General features: G+C 46.7%; 1 protein-coding gene across 1 annotated transcript in view; it reads left to right on the top strand.

Annotated features, from left to right (window-relative positions):
- The window catches only part of PIK3AP1 (phosphoinositide-3-kinase adaptor protein 1), a 112,305-nt gene that overhangs the window by 78,315 nt on the left and 19,065 nt on the right, over nt 1-14,925 (top strand). The window contains exons 8-12 of the mRNA XM_040486913.1: nt 382-477; nt 3,139-3,336; nt 5,639-5,704; nt 7,740-7,945; nt 11,657-11,729. Of these exons, the coding sequence (XP_040342847.1) occupies nt 382-477; nt 3,139-3,336; nt 5,639-5,704; nt 7,740-7,945; nt 11,657-11,729 (639 nt within the window). The remainder of the gene's footprint in view (nt 1-381; nt 478-3,138; nt 3,337-5,638; nt 5,705-7,739; nt 7,946-11,656; nt 11,730-14,925) is intronic.

Raw genomic sequence — 14,925 nt, 5'->3', positions numbered from 1 at the left:
AGAGAGAGAGTATATGAGTGAGCATGTGTGTGAGCAGGGGAGGGGCAAAGAGAGGGAGAGAGAGAATCCCAAGTAGGCTCTGTGCTGCCTGCTGAGCTGAAATCAAGAGCCGGACCCTTAACCTGCTTAAGCTTAACTGACTGAGCCACCCAGGTACTCCACAGGGGGTCCTTATTAAGTAGATAGATAGTTGGATGAGTGGATGGATGCCTGAATCCATGGAAGCATGGATGCATGGGTGGGAAGGTGGATGGATTAATGAATTCTTGATTCTCTTGGTTCAAGATCTCTTGATTCCTCAAACCTTGTACACCCATCTGTAAAGTCTCCTTGCCTGTGTGGAAGAACAACAAATAAACTCTTAGTCTCCTTTTCTTCTAGATGTTGAAATGCTTCAGGCCAGTACATCTAATCCAATCCCTGGAGATGGTTTCCCTCGGGCTACTAAGGACTCTATGATCCGCAAGTTTTTGGAAGGTAATTTGTAGCTGTAAGCAGGGAAGCAAAAAGAGGGAAAGAAAAATAAATGTAAGATGTTCCCTGGTTCCATATGATGGTTGATCCATTAAAGAAATGGGCTGCCATATACTTGGTGTATGGCATGATTAAAGGCACTCCGTCGCCGTGAGCTCCCCCATCAGCCTGTTACAGGTAGGCCAGAAGTTCCCACCGCTGGAGTCACTCATTCAGGTTAAACAAGCTGCCTTCAACAAGACCTGTTTTTAAATGCATATGTTTATTTTTATTTAACCAAAGTTTATTGACTACTGACTATGAGCAAAGTGCTACTCTGGATGTTGGGCTGGGGGACAAGGAGAAAAATAAGATGTGACCAGTGCTCTCAAGAGATGACTTTCTGGTGAAGGAGGAGAACATGGAGGAATATACACAAACATTGTTTTGCTTTGTTTTTTAATGTTTATTTATTTTTGAGAGAGAGAGAAAGAGTGTAAGCAGGGGTGGGGGAGGGGCAGAGAGAGAGGGAGACACAGAACTCAAAGCAGGCTCCAGGCTTCCCGCTGTCAGCACAGAGCCTGATGTGGGGCTCGAACTCACGAACTGTGAGATCATGACCAGAGCCAAAAGTTGAACATTTAACCGACTGAGCCACACAGGTGCCCCACACAAACATCGTTAAGTTGAGCCTGTGTTGCATCATGGTTAAGAACATAAACTATGACCTGTATTTCGTTCCTCCTTCACTTAGCTGGACAAGCTCTCAACTCCTCTGGTCTCCGCTTCCTCAGGTGAATGTTGGGAGAATTGAATGAGTTATCGTGCAGTGGGCGTCAGAGCAGGGCTGGGCACAGAGCAAGTGATAAAAGTTTATGATGATTGTTGTTGTTGTTGTCATTATTATTATTATTGAAGGTCAGAGATGGAGGGTGTTAAATTATGTGGTTAATTCCTTCACTCTGTCCAATCATTTATAATTAATGGGCGGGGAGGTCTGCTGATGAAGTAGGCATAGGAAGCAGAATGCTAAGAGGATGGGATTCAGGATGGGAGACGTAATTTTGACAGTGAAGAAGAAAGGAAAGTTCTGTGTAGTGGTAGATAAACCATAGCCTGTCTAGCTGCCTGTTTTTGTAAATAAAGTTTTATCCGAACACTTTGCACCCATTCATTTAGTATTGTCTCTAGCTGCTTTCACACTATAAAAGCAGGATTGCGTGCTTGTGTGTGTACTCACACGGGGGCAGGCACTGTGGGAATCACTGTCACTGGTAGGGTAGCCAGCAGCTCTCTCAGGACACCTCATTTTGTTAACATCATACGAGCCTCTCCAGAATTTTGTCATGCCCTTGTGTTTAAAGATGAACAGATGGGAGCTTCTCCACTAACTGGGAAGTTTCTCAAGGGCAGAGCCTTGGGACTCTGAGCCCCTGGATGAGCTGGGACTTTCTGGTCAGTTAGTTCTCTGGATCCAGGACACAGGGAAGCCAAGAGTAGTCTCCCTGCAGCTCAGAAAAGATGCAACTAAAAATTTTCCATTAAGTCACTGGACTGGAAATTCTGCAGGAAGAAGGCCTAAGCTTTAGTCATTCCTGTATGTCAGAAAGGACTTTAATAAAGATTTGTTGACTGAATAGTGCTAGGGAAAAGAAGGAAGTGAAAGAACACCTACTATGTGTAGGCACTGAGCTGGGTGCTTTTCCTCACAGTACTCCTGTGAGCAGGTCTCAGAAGGAAATCAAGCTCAGAGAGGTTGTATAACATGGCTGAGGTCACCACAGCTCACGTATATGAGGGGCAGATCGCATACAAAGGTCTGCTGAGATCCTTGAAGCCAAGGGGACGCTGTACTTGGGTTCCAGCAAAGAACATTGCACCCTGTCACCAAGAAGGGGGCAGTGAAAACATGGTGGCTCTGGGTTTCCAGGGACAGAGAGGGAGAGGCAAGCTTCTGTCCTCTATCTTTCTGGTCGATGGAGAGCAGAGTGGGGGCAAAGGTTGTAAAAAAGCAGTAGAGCATGGAGCTTAAGAGCAAAAGTTCTGGAGCCGGCTTTCCTGGATGCCAGTCTGGCTCTAAGTAACTTTGGGCAAGTTATTTAAATGCCCAAGGACCCAGTTTCTTCATTTGCAAAATGAGAATAATGATTGTAGTTATTGCACAGTGTCGTTACATAATCAAAGGAGATAACGTGGGTAATATTCTTGGAACAGTCCGTGGCACAGAGGAAGTCCACGGGAAGGATTTGCTGTAGTCACTTGGATGCTGGGGATGAGGATGCTGGGGCCATTGGTGGTGAGGACTCCAGGCCACCCTCACACTGCTTCCCCAGCACCACGGTGTGGTTCCAAGGGTCCTTTGGCTTTGGGGGCTATGTTCCTTTTTCCCTAGTTCTAATGGGATGAATAACTGAATCCTAGCAATAAAATTAAGCTGATAGAGCCTAGTCCTCACTCCCTTTTGCTACCATGATGGGTGGCAAATGAAGGTGACATCAGTGTTTCTCAGTTACTTCGCCTGCAGTGATCCCTTAGCAGATCATAAAAGAGATACTGTAGAGGAAAGATCTTTGCCAAAGGGCAGTACTGTACAAATAAGCTATGGTCCCTCTCTCTGCTCTTATGACCATCGGTCATCCAGTTCATTTGGCCACTGCTTTCAGACACCTTTCTCTGTGTTTCTAGGTAACAGCATGGGGATGGGCAGTCCGGAGAGGGACCTGCACCCCGGTGATCAGGCAGAAGATGTTTATCACACAGTGGATAACGATGAGGCCTTTTCCGTGGACCTGGCCAACAGGCCCCCCGTCCCAGTACCCAGGCCGGAGGCCAGTGCTCCTGGCACTCACTACCTGCCTGACAATGAACCGTACATTTCTAAAGGCAAGTATGGCAGGGAATGGTGCTCAGCAGGGTCTTCAGGGCTTCTCAGCAGGAATTCCCTGGTTCCTCCTAACTTCTAAACCATTGCTCAGAGACTGTCTGCTTTTGAGTGGTATCTAACCAGTGCCAGGAGATGGGGTTAGAGCTCAGGGCATATTCTGGAGCTGGACCATGGACAAAGATCAGATTCAGTTCTGGCATTCCTGGAAGCATTCATATGCAGTACGAAGACGGAGGTAAACAAGATTTCCCTCTCCAAATGGCCAGAACCCTGGTACATTTTTATCTCCTGAAACTATTATTATTATTATTATTATTATTGTTATTGTTATTATTTAATAGCTAACATTTATTGAAATCTACCAACAGTACTCCATATGGAACGTGTCATTTAATCTTTACAGTAATCTGTTAGGTAAGGGCTGTTATCATCCCCATTGTACAGATGAGGAAAAGGAGACTTACAGAGGTCACTCTATTACCACATAGCAGAGCCAGGATTTGAACTCAAGGAATCCAACTCCACAATCCTGGCTTTCAGCCACTAGGCCAGGCTATCTACCTGCCTACACTAATACAAACTGGTGACCACTATCTTCATAGTGATCCCTAGGACATCAGTTAGATGCTGATGCATTATCAGTTTCAGCCTCTTTCAGGACCCCATTGTATTGATATGATTACAAATACTGTAAGAGCTAAGAATTGCCAGATCTGTGTGCCTGACATCCATTCCATTTTTAATAGTATAAGAAAGTTGTAAAACGTGTGGCAAAAGGAGATTACAAATTGGAGAAGGTAGCCCTCAACCAGAGCCCAGGTATAGAATGCCCAGTTAAGCATGAACTTCAGACAGAAAGCAAACAATTTCTTAGTGTAAGTCCCAAAATTGCACTCTCTTTTTGGTTTTGATTTGTTAAGCCTGGCAACCCTAAGCCGGGTAGAAATGCAGTTGAGGGACATCATGTTTGGCCAAGTGCTCTACGTGCTTTGCCATTCCCCTGGGTAACATGTCCTTCGGCCTGTGTCACAGACACTATTGGTGCCCTGGCCACATCCCCCTAGCCCTTTACATTTCTGTGCCCACTGGCTGGACCCTGCCTGTCAGGACCTGTGTCTCTTAGTCTCACCACTTTCTCTGGCAGCCAGAGTCTCCCCTGCCATTTTGCAACTCAGATTGGAAGAGCTAGGGGGTGAACACTCCTGAGCCCTCATCCAGTGACAGATAGGTTGATGGCTGAGTGAGTACCCCAGCGTGCTTGCCCTTCTGCTGGGGGAACTCTGAGGTGCGTGTTCTACATTGCTTTCCAGAGCTCTCCAGCTTGCCCACCCTGGTAACTTACTGGACACCCACCATGTTCTGCTTTATCCACTTCCTTGTCTCACCTCCTTCACCCCCCACATTGACTCCTTGCATCTGGGTCCTTGTCTCCAGGTCTGTTTCTAAGGGAACCCAAATGAAGAAGCATGCAAATATTGATAATTCCTAAATGGCAGGAGGGGAGGAGAGAGTGTCAGTGGCATGGCTCATTTTGGGGAGCTAGGACAGGGGCACAGGTGGTTCCTAAAGATCACAGAAGGACTTGCTAGGAAACTGGGAGAGCAAAGGAAAGGGAGAGGCAGGAGATGACAAAAAGGACCGTGGTTTGGAGGCCAGAATCCCTGGGTTCATGTCCAAGCTCTTGCATTTTCCAACCGTATAGCCTAGGACATTAGGTCAGTCATTTCACTCTCTTTAGCTTTAGTTTCCTCATCTGTAAAATGGGTATCATAATAATACATGTATACATGGATGCACTATTGGTGGGGGCCTGTTGCTTATGAGTGACTTCATCTAAGTCCCTTTGGAGCTGTGCACACATTGTATCTGTTCCACTCTGAGTTCTGTCTTATGGCACTTGTTGGCATGCTAAGTGGCACTTCTTTTTACTCTCAAGTTTCAAGGTGTTGCACGGCTAGCTTCAGGTATTCTGGGATCCAGCTCACATCCTTCTTCACATTACCCTTTTCTTTAATGATCTTGTAAGTGCTGACCGTGTCCTCTGATTGGCTTTGCCTTTCTGCTTTTGAGACCTTGTCTGTTTGGGCTGTCTTCATTTCATAATCCCTCTAGCTTTAGCTCCTTAATTTGCCTCCTGGAGTTTTGATTTACAGAACTGCAGACAGTGGTCCAAGGTGCGATCCATCCCTTAATTTTTGTACAAGATTTTGGTAATTTTCCTGGTAAATAAATAAAATATTGTAAAGCCCCTTAGAAAGAGATCTGATTTGACTTTTACCTAGAATATTCTTTATCTCATAGTTTTTGCAGAAAAAAGTCAAGAGCGGCCTGGGAATTTCTACATTTCCTCAGAGAGCATCAGGAAAGGTAAGCCACACGTCCACAGCTTCCTTTTGTATGACCCGGACTTCCGGGAGGTAGATGTGTTCATGCATGTTTCATTGAATTTCAGGTGTAACAGCTCCTTAGCATTGAGACAGAGAGAAGTCTAGGGGATACCTTAGGTGGTGCTGTACCAATGGGAGTGGGAGAGGAGAAGAGAGAAATTGGGGTACCTGAGAAGAGTGTACAAATCGATCATACCGAGGACATGAACACACGGGGAAGTGTCTGCGACAGCACACAAAAGTGCAGTGTAAATACCGAGTTTGTTGCCAACAGGATGAAAGTGGGTGGCCTGGCACCCAGGCTTTACCTAATGACACAGGCCGATCATGTTATTTACTTACCCTATCTGTATTAGAAAACTATACTTTCATTTAAGAGATGTTTTGCTTGCCATTGGGTAACATTTTTCTTCCTTTTGAGGAAGTTTGAGGAGATCGGTACTCCTTTTTTCTTGATTAACTTTCTTCTGCTAAAGAGAGGCATTCAGTATTATCCCACTGATGATTCTTTTGAAAAGAAGATGTGAGGGGCACCTGGCTGGCTCAGTCAGTTAAGCTTCTGACTCTTGATCTCAGCTCACGTCATGATCTCAGGGTTCGTGGGTTTGAGCCCTGCATCAGGCTCTGCTCTAACAGTGTGGAGCCTGCTTGGGATTCTCACTCTCTCACTGCCCCTCCCCTGATTTCTCTCTCTGTCTCTCGCTCTCTCAAAATAAATAAATAAACTTTTTAAAAAAATTGAAAAGAAAAGGAGACATGACACCATCTAAGCATTTGAAGGCATTCCAAGGATTTAGGTAGTAGGAGAGAGGCTTTGATGGCTTATGCATTTTGCTTTCCCCCCAAAATCCCTCTTCCAACAGAATTAAAGAGAGCCTTGAAGAAGGCAAATCTGGAAGAAAGCATTTTGGGTGTGTGTAGACAGATGAGTGAATGGGTGTTAAGAATGACAGATAAACTTTGAAGTCATCTCTCTTTGTCCATCTTGCTTTCTCTCTAAGTCACGGTGCTCAAATGGGGTCCTGTTGGAGAAATTTAGAATCTAAGATAGATCTCCATGAAATGAGCAGTAAAATTTCAAGTCCTCACAAGCCCCCAGTGACTGCATCACCTCTGCAAGTAGCTTGTTCTCCACAGAACTTAGTGGAGTCACAGCCTGGAGAAAGAGAGGGGTTGCCTTCTTATTTCCTTAGAATCTCCAGAGCAGAGAACCACAAATTCATAATGTGGAGGAGAAGTTGGCACAGGAACAACCCAATGAGAGCTAGTTGGGACCCAGTCCTTAATGTATACCTAGTGACATTGGAGCTAGATCGTGGTTCCATTGGTATTCCAGTATTCTTGGGCATTTCATGACCTGGGTCCACAGCCATTGTGCCCATGGTGCTCAGAGGCAGGGAGGATAGGGAGGGATGGAGTGTGTTGGGAGAAGCAGCCTGCCTAGAATTTTCTGCATATTCTTTTCTGGGAGGGGATTTTAGTCTAATATAGTGGTTCTTGACTGGAGGTGATTTCTCCAGTCCTCCCAGAGGATACTTGGCAATATCTGGGATGTTTTTGGTTGTCCAGCTGAGGTAGGGGATGCTATTGCCATCTAGCGGATAGTGGTCAGGGATGAGGCTAAACATCCTACAGTGTATGAGGCAACCCCCCATCCCCAACGAAGATGAACTATCCAGTCTAAGACATCAGTGGTGTCTTAAGTTGAGAAATGCTGGTCAATGGCTTCTCAGTAATTCAGGCTTGAGGGATTCTGTTGATTCCAGTGGATGCTATTCATAAAATGCTTTCCTAAGATGTTGTGGCCTTGTCTACTTTAGTGTAACAGGCTTTGGAATTATTAGCTGCTTCCCTCTCTCTGATTCCATGTCATATGTCTCCCTTCTTAGTTCCACATGTAATTTTTCTTTTGAGACACGTCCTCTTGAGCCCATGACCAGCCACATTAACCCCCCTCCTCTGCCTGCCCTCCCCAGTTGGGGAGCCATCACACTGAGTTTTGCTATCCTTTCCAGAGCCTCTCGTCAGACCGTGGAGGGACAGGCCCCAGTCAAGTATATATGACCCTTTTGCTGGGATGAAAACACCAGGCCAGCGGCAGCTGATTACCCTCCAGGAACAGGTGAAGCTGGGCATCGTCAATGTGGATGAGGCTGTGCTCCATTTCAAAGAGTGGCAGCTCAACCAGAAGAAGCGGTCTGAGTCCTTCCGCTTCCAGCAGGTAATCGGCTCTGTATGGTCTGTTTCATGTCTGTTTCTCCATTGGACAAAGTGGAGGGTAGGGTCCTATGACTGAGCACCTGGAGCCAGGCCTGATACTGGGTTTTTGAGTGTCATTGTGGATCGATGTGTATGTATATCTGTCACCTGTAGTCTGTAACCACACGGCTCCTTGGCCAAGAGCTGGATGGCTTTGCTGGTTGTCATGAGGCTAGAGATCAGGAACAAAGACATGACTGTAAACCCTGATTCTTCAGCTGCCACTTCCCTCTGCATATGGCCCTATACTTTTGCTTTCCAGCTTTTTTCTTTTCTGAGTCCCTCTTTCTACTCCTAGTGCCAAAACCCCCACAGAACAATCACACTTTTGAACTCAGAGAACTTGGACAGTTTCCAAGAAATATGATTAAGAGAACAAAACAAGTCTCAGACATGAAACCATGCAAGTTAAAGCACACTCACATACAAACTGTATTTCTATACGCATGTGTACCAATGCAGAGGCAAAGGTGAGGAAAGGCCACCCCATGGCCATCCGAAGGGTGGCCACTCAGAGACGGTGATCGGAGGACTGGGCTGTCAGAGGAGACTCTTGCTATTTATATATATATATATATAAGAATCTATAACTCCATACATGTACTTCATATATAATTTAAAGCGATGCGGAGAACTCAAACTTGACCTTAGGAAGCATATCCCTGGTCCAACTCCTTCATATTAAAAAGATGATGTTGATGGGGTGCCTTGGTGGCCCAGTCAGTTAAATGTTTGCCTTCGAGTCCAGTCATGATCTCACAGCTCCACATCAGGCTGCTCTCTGCTGTAAGCATGGAGCCTGCTTCAGATCCTCTGTCCCCTTCTCTCTGCCCGTGCCCCACTCACACTCTCTCTCTCTCTCAAAAATAAATAAATAAATAAATAAATAAATAAATAAATAAATAAATAAATAAAATTTTAAAAAAATAAATTAAAAAAAAAAAAAAAGAGGATGTTGAGCCTAGGGTGTTAGGAGACATGTCCAGATCACTCACCTAGTAAGTGGAGGGAAAGGTAGGAACAGAGTCGTTGCTTTTTCTCTTCACCTCCCCACAGTACTCCCCAGAAGGTGTGTGTTCTAACGTCTGTCCTCAGAGGACCTGACACACCTGCTGTTGGGGACGAGGGGGTGGGGTGGGGAGCAGCACCACCTAACACTGAGATGGGAGTCATGTCTTCTTAGAGGGGGAGTCGGTGGCGACAAGTGGGGAAATGAGCCATCAGGCAGTAGTTGTCCAGCTGTGCAGCAGTGTGTTGGATGGACCTGACCTCTTCTGCACTCACAGCATGCATGCGAGAGAAGTATCACCGTTCCCATTTTACAGAACGCTGAGGCTCAGAGGGGCGGAGAGGCAGAGTCAGATTCAAATGAGCCCTTTCTCGCACCAAGCCTGTGCTCCCTTAACTATACTTTCTGCCTTGTTAGTGCTCCCTAAAACAGAGTCATCCACTCTGGTGGGCTGCCTCCCTCCTCCTGGGGATCTGATGGCTGGGAAGGCACTCTTTAGTGCTGAGTATGGGAACCCAGGGTCCTCCGCATTCAGGAGCCCCAGAGGGCTGCAGTCCTGCTGGGACAGCCTGGCCCTGGGCAAACAATGGTTTTCTTTCTCCCAGCCAGGTCACGTGTCCACATAGCACAGTATTAAGAGCAGCCAGGACCCTAGGGCCAGGCAGTCTGAGTCACATCCTCATTCTGTCGCTTGGGGCTGGATGACCTTGGCCTCTCTGTGTGTCCGTTTCCCATCTCACATGTGAAGGGAGAACACTGGACAATGTAAACCATGTAAAGGACTTGGCATGCCTGGCACCCAATAAATGTATAACAAATGTTAGCTGTCTGTCTCTGTCTGTATCCAAGAGGCTTCTCCTGGTCGCATAAGCTTACCCGGAACTCTTGGGTGTGGCAGACAACTGGGGTTCATATTTGACATGGCAGAGAATCCATGGGATCCATGGGAGCTGACACTACTCTGTGCTCTGAGAGCCTCTTGGTACTTCTAGAGCATCCCCTGTCCAGCGACCGGTGGGCATGAAGACCATTCCTGGGGCTGCCCCATCTTCCTTTTCCTCCATGTCACTGTCCACCTCTGTGTCGCCTTCACTTCTCCTCCCATGAGTGGGCACTGCCCAGGCTCCCGTTATGTTTCTCTCTGTGCAGGTGACTCTTGAGTCCGTGTCTCCTTTTTCATTCCACCTTTCCAGCCACCAGCTGGGTGTGTCCCTCTGAGGTGCCCAAGACTTGCCTCATGTCCGGCAACAAACTGTACCTTGAGGCTGCTTCCTTTCCCCGGCTCCCTGCTTCTGTTCACTGCACTGTTATCTTCTAGACAGTGAGGCTAGACAGACATCTCTTAGGCTCTTCTTCCTCACTCCCTGTACCCAGTGAGCTGCATGTCATGCCTGGTCTTGCTCTGTGACATTCTTCCTCTTGCATCTGCTCCTTTCTTTCCATTCCCCCCCAGGCCAGCTTCTGTCACCTTCATCTAACGTAGCATTAGTTTCCAGGTGGGTCTCTTTTCTGCCAACTCCTTCTGCCCGCACTCTGTCAGACCTTAAAGCTGTAGCCAGCCCATACCTTCCGGTGTTCCCCTGGTGCTTCCTGGACCCAGCTCAGTCTCACCTATGGTCACAACCCAAACACCCCTCCCAGTCTGGCCTCCTGTAGCTCCTTCATGGGACCCTTCCAGATGTCTGGATGTTAGTCCCTGGAGCACTTTCTCTAGAATGTTCACACACTTTTGAGGTAGTTGTTATTGACTAAAATAGCAACAGGAGCGCCTGGGTGGCTCAGTTGGTTAAGCATCTGACTCTTGGTTTTGGCTCAGGTCATGGTCTCACAATTCATGATCTCAGGTCATGATCTCACGGCTGACAGCACAGAGTCTGCTTGGGATTCTGTCTCCCTCTCCCTCTGCCCCTCCCCTACTTGCTCTCTATCTCTCTTTCAAGAATAAATAAAAATAAACTTTAAACAATTTTAAAAATAAATTAAATAGCAACAAAATTTGTCTCTCATGTGTCTATTCAACATTTGTTGAATGACTGCAATAGACCAGACTTCACAGTTTCAGAAAGGTGTAAACCTGGTGTCTTTCCCTTTGAGAGGGCACAGTACCTCTGAAGAGACAACATACACACATATTCAAACCCACACGCACACACAAATGCGCTGGGCAAGGCCGCATAGCTCAGTGCCAGATGGCACCTGTGGTCACTAAGGACTGGAGCACTGGGGGGAGATTTAACAGAGAAGGTGAACCTTGACCCAGACCTAGAACAGATTCATGGAAAGGAATCCTTGTCCCTCACGGTCAGAGGAATGGTATGAAAACAATGTCAGAGGCAGTGTGCACGGAGTGTTTGTTAGCATGTAAGAGACTGGCTTGGCTAAAGGAACACACAAGGAGGAGGGCAGTGAGTTCTAAGGCTGGGAAGGAGCTAGGAACAGAGGGGAGGGGAGACGCTTTGTTGTTGTGGGAAAGATGTCTTCTCAGGCACAACTTCTAAGAGTACTTGAACTTCTCTGGGGGCTGATTGCAAATGGATTCAACCTCATTTGCATGTTTTTGCAATGTGATACATCGTGCAAACAGCATAAAATCAGAAAGAAACTCTAATGTCCAGAGGGTATATTTCTGGTATCTACTTTTAAAATGAACTAAATCTTTTCCAGGAAAATCTTAAACGGCTAAGAGATAGCATCACCCGAAGACAGAGAGAGAAGCAAAAATCAGGAAAGCAGGCAGGTATGTAGCTCCTTGGGGGTGCCGCACTGTGGGATACTGCTGTGATCTGTTGTTCCTGACCCTCCTTTCTGCTGTGGCCTGAATGGGCAGAGAGCTTGCCCGGTGCCTGTCACCCTGTTTACAGATCTGGGTCCCCCAGATCTGTGAGGTTCTTGGGGACAATGACTTTGTCTTGTTTATTCTGCATACCTAGTACCTGGCACAGAAGACTTGTTAGCAAATGAATGAATGGACTGACCTCTGCATCCCTTCATCCTCTCACTCAAAGAGGATGATCAAACTTTCTCCCCAAGCATCTGACTCTCCCCTTAGCATTTAGGAAGACATGTTTTTTGTTTTGTTTTTGTTTTTGCTTTTGTTTGTTAGTTTTCAAGGTAGAGAGGGAGAAAGGGGGGGAAGAGAGGCAGAGAGAGAGAGAGAGAGAGACAGAGAAAGAGACAGAGACAGAGAGAATCCTAAGTAGGCTCCACATTCCATGCTGAGCCTGACACGGGGCTTGATCCCACGACCCTGGGATCATGACCTGAGCAGAAATCAAGAGTTGGATGCTCAAACGACTGAGCCCCCAGGTGCCCCAGGAAGACATGTTTTTTGAGCAGAGAAAGGAGAAAATCTCATTCACATAGTATCTGTTTTTCACTGAAGCAGGGAACTGTGTCATTGGTGTCTATACCATACAATGATTCAGAAGCCAGGACTCCAGGTATAGCAGGGCTCCTGCCATGTGTAGTGGCAGTCCAATAGCAAGGCCATGCATTGCAGTGTTTACACTGAGGACCAGGCTTCTCGGCACCACTACCCTTGAGCGTTGATAGGCATTTGCCTACGTTGCATATTCCCACCAAAAGCCTCTGGCATGGTGGGTCTCTGTGATTTATTTTGGCCAGGGTTTATTAAGTGGAGCTGACAATAAAAGGCTTTCAGAGGCTCTGCAATCTTGAGTAGAGCCCCATTAAATAAAGGACTAAGCTTGTGCATGACGTCCATAGTCTGTCTCCAGCTGCCACCAAGAGCCTGACTTCTCATGACCTTGGTCAAGCTGGTAACACCCCAGTCTTTAAAAAGGACATCTTCCTGCCATAGGCCCCTTGCTCATGCCTATTCTTTCTCACCTGCATGAAAACTACAGGACTGCAAGACCCAGCCCATCAGCCCCTGCTCAGTGAGGCCTTCCTGGACCACTCAAGGCCATTGTACCCCTTCCTCATTTGAGCATTTATAGAACCACTATCCCTCCCATTCATCTGGCACTTCTCTTTTGCTGCCTCTGATTGCTATGACTTCATTCCTTTATTCAAATCATCAGCAATTCCCCGAGGTTCTGCCTCCAAAATGCATCTTTTAGATCTGATCATTTCTGACCATCTCCCATGCCACAGCTGCAGGCAAGCCAACATCATCTCTTCCTGGATGAATGCAAGAGCCTCTTCCATTGTCTCCCTGTGTCCAGTCTTACCTCTCTACAGTTAATCCTCCAAAGTGCAGCCAATCACCTTTTAAAAATAAGAAATCAGATGGTGTCAGTCACTTGCTCAAAACCCTCAGGGGCTCTTGTCCTACCCAGAGTAAAATCACACTCCTCACTGTGTTCTGAGAGTCCCTACATGGTCTCACCTCTGACCTCTGAGCTCACCTCTACTTTCCCCCTCAGCCCCGAGCTCTAGTACAAAGGACTCCCTTTTGTTGCTCTAACAAATCAAGAGCAGCCCTCCCCAGGGCCTTGACACTTGTCCCCCCTCCACTTTTCACACATCTTTACTGACTTGTCCTTTCATCCTTCAGAGTTTGGCTGTAGATTCTCCTCCTCAGAGAGGCCTTCTCTGCGTTCTCTCCAGAGTAGCTTTGCTTACCTTCTTTTCACGTCACACACTGGAATTATCTTATGTTTCTGTTCCATATTTTCTGGCCCATCCTCCCACTGCCTCCTATTGCAAGCTCCATGGGGGCAAAAGTTTGTATGTTTTGTGCTCTGCTGAATCCCCCGCATGTAAGACAGTACATTGATTGGGCTCAAGAAATCTCCGTTGGAATGGTCGATTTCAGGAAAATTTTTGGTAACATCATTCATTCACTCTACAAATACTTAATTGAGCACCAGGCTCTTTGCCAGACACAGAGACCCATAAGGCCTGATCTTCACCATCTAGTAGCTTATGAATTAGTCTTTTATTTGTGTAGGTCTGATTTTCCCAGCTAGAGCCTGCCCTACAATCTCTAGCACAGTGTTTTGTATATGGTACTAGCTTAGTGAATATTAATGATTTTGACTGTTTGGGAAAAGAGGCATAAAGAGGTTATAACCATGGCAGAAGGACAGGTATCTGCTTGGGTGACTAGATTTTAAATGTATGCTTTCACTACCCAAGCTCACGCTTGTCTGCCCTCCTGGCTGAAGGGAGGGGAAAGGAGAGAAGGCAAAAAATCTGGTTCAAGATCTGCATGGTCATCTTAGGGTCAGACAATAGGTTCCAGGTGGTAAAAGGGATGAGGTGCTTTTTAAAACTAGAGCACATGAACCCAAAGATAGAAGCCTTGATCAAATGAAACATTTCACGCTTTTACACATAGGCAGCCTCAAAAAAGTTGTGATTTGGTGGTACATGTGGTGTTTGAAGGCCAGGGTGTCGCTGTGTTGGAGTCATGAGTGCTGGGCAGCTGGGCTCCAGAATTGAACCCACTGGGTGTCATGACAACTTTACCATCCAATCCATGGAGATATTGAAACAAGATATACACACGTTGAGGAGTAAAGGGGTACAGGCATCGGCCCTGAGGCCGTCAGGGTTGGGGTCAAGTTCCTAGCCACTGCTCACCCCTAACTAGCTGGGAACCACAGACAAGATAAGTCACCCAACTGAGCCTCAGTCCTCATCTGCAAAGTGACACAAATAAAAGTGCCTACCCTATTAGGGTTGCTGTGAGGATTGAACCAGTTAAGTTCTGGCTGGGACCTAGCACAGTGCCTGGCACATGGAAGCACTTTAAAAACCACCCATACAGCAGCTGGTGACCTCTCGGGCAGGACCACCCAGGGTGCATGTGCTGGGCTGGGACTTGCCATCCAGGATCCAGAGCTGAAATCCTGGGTTTAGAAATGTTTTCCAAAGTTCACCCAAAGCTAATCAGACTCTGGACAAGTGATACCCACCAGTGTTTATGCTCTGCACTGGCGTGGTCAATGTCTACATTTTTTCAA

This window comes from Herpailurus yagouaroundi, unplaced genomic scaffold (assembly GCF_014898765.1).
Source record: "Herpailurus yagouaroundi ecotype Mexico unplaced genomic scaffold, PumYag 163, whole genome shotgun sequence".
Lineage (NCBI taxonomy): Eukaryota > Metazoa > Chordata > Mammalia > Carnivora > Felidae > Herpailurus > Herpailurus yagouaroundi.
The sequence above is the reverse complement of the archived record's forward strand: the minus strand, read 5'-3'. Positions and strand labels throughout refer to the sequence as shown.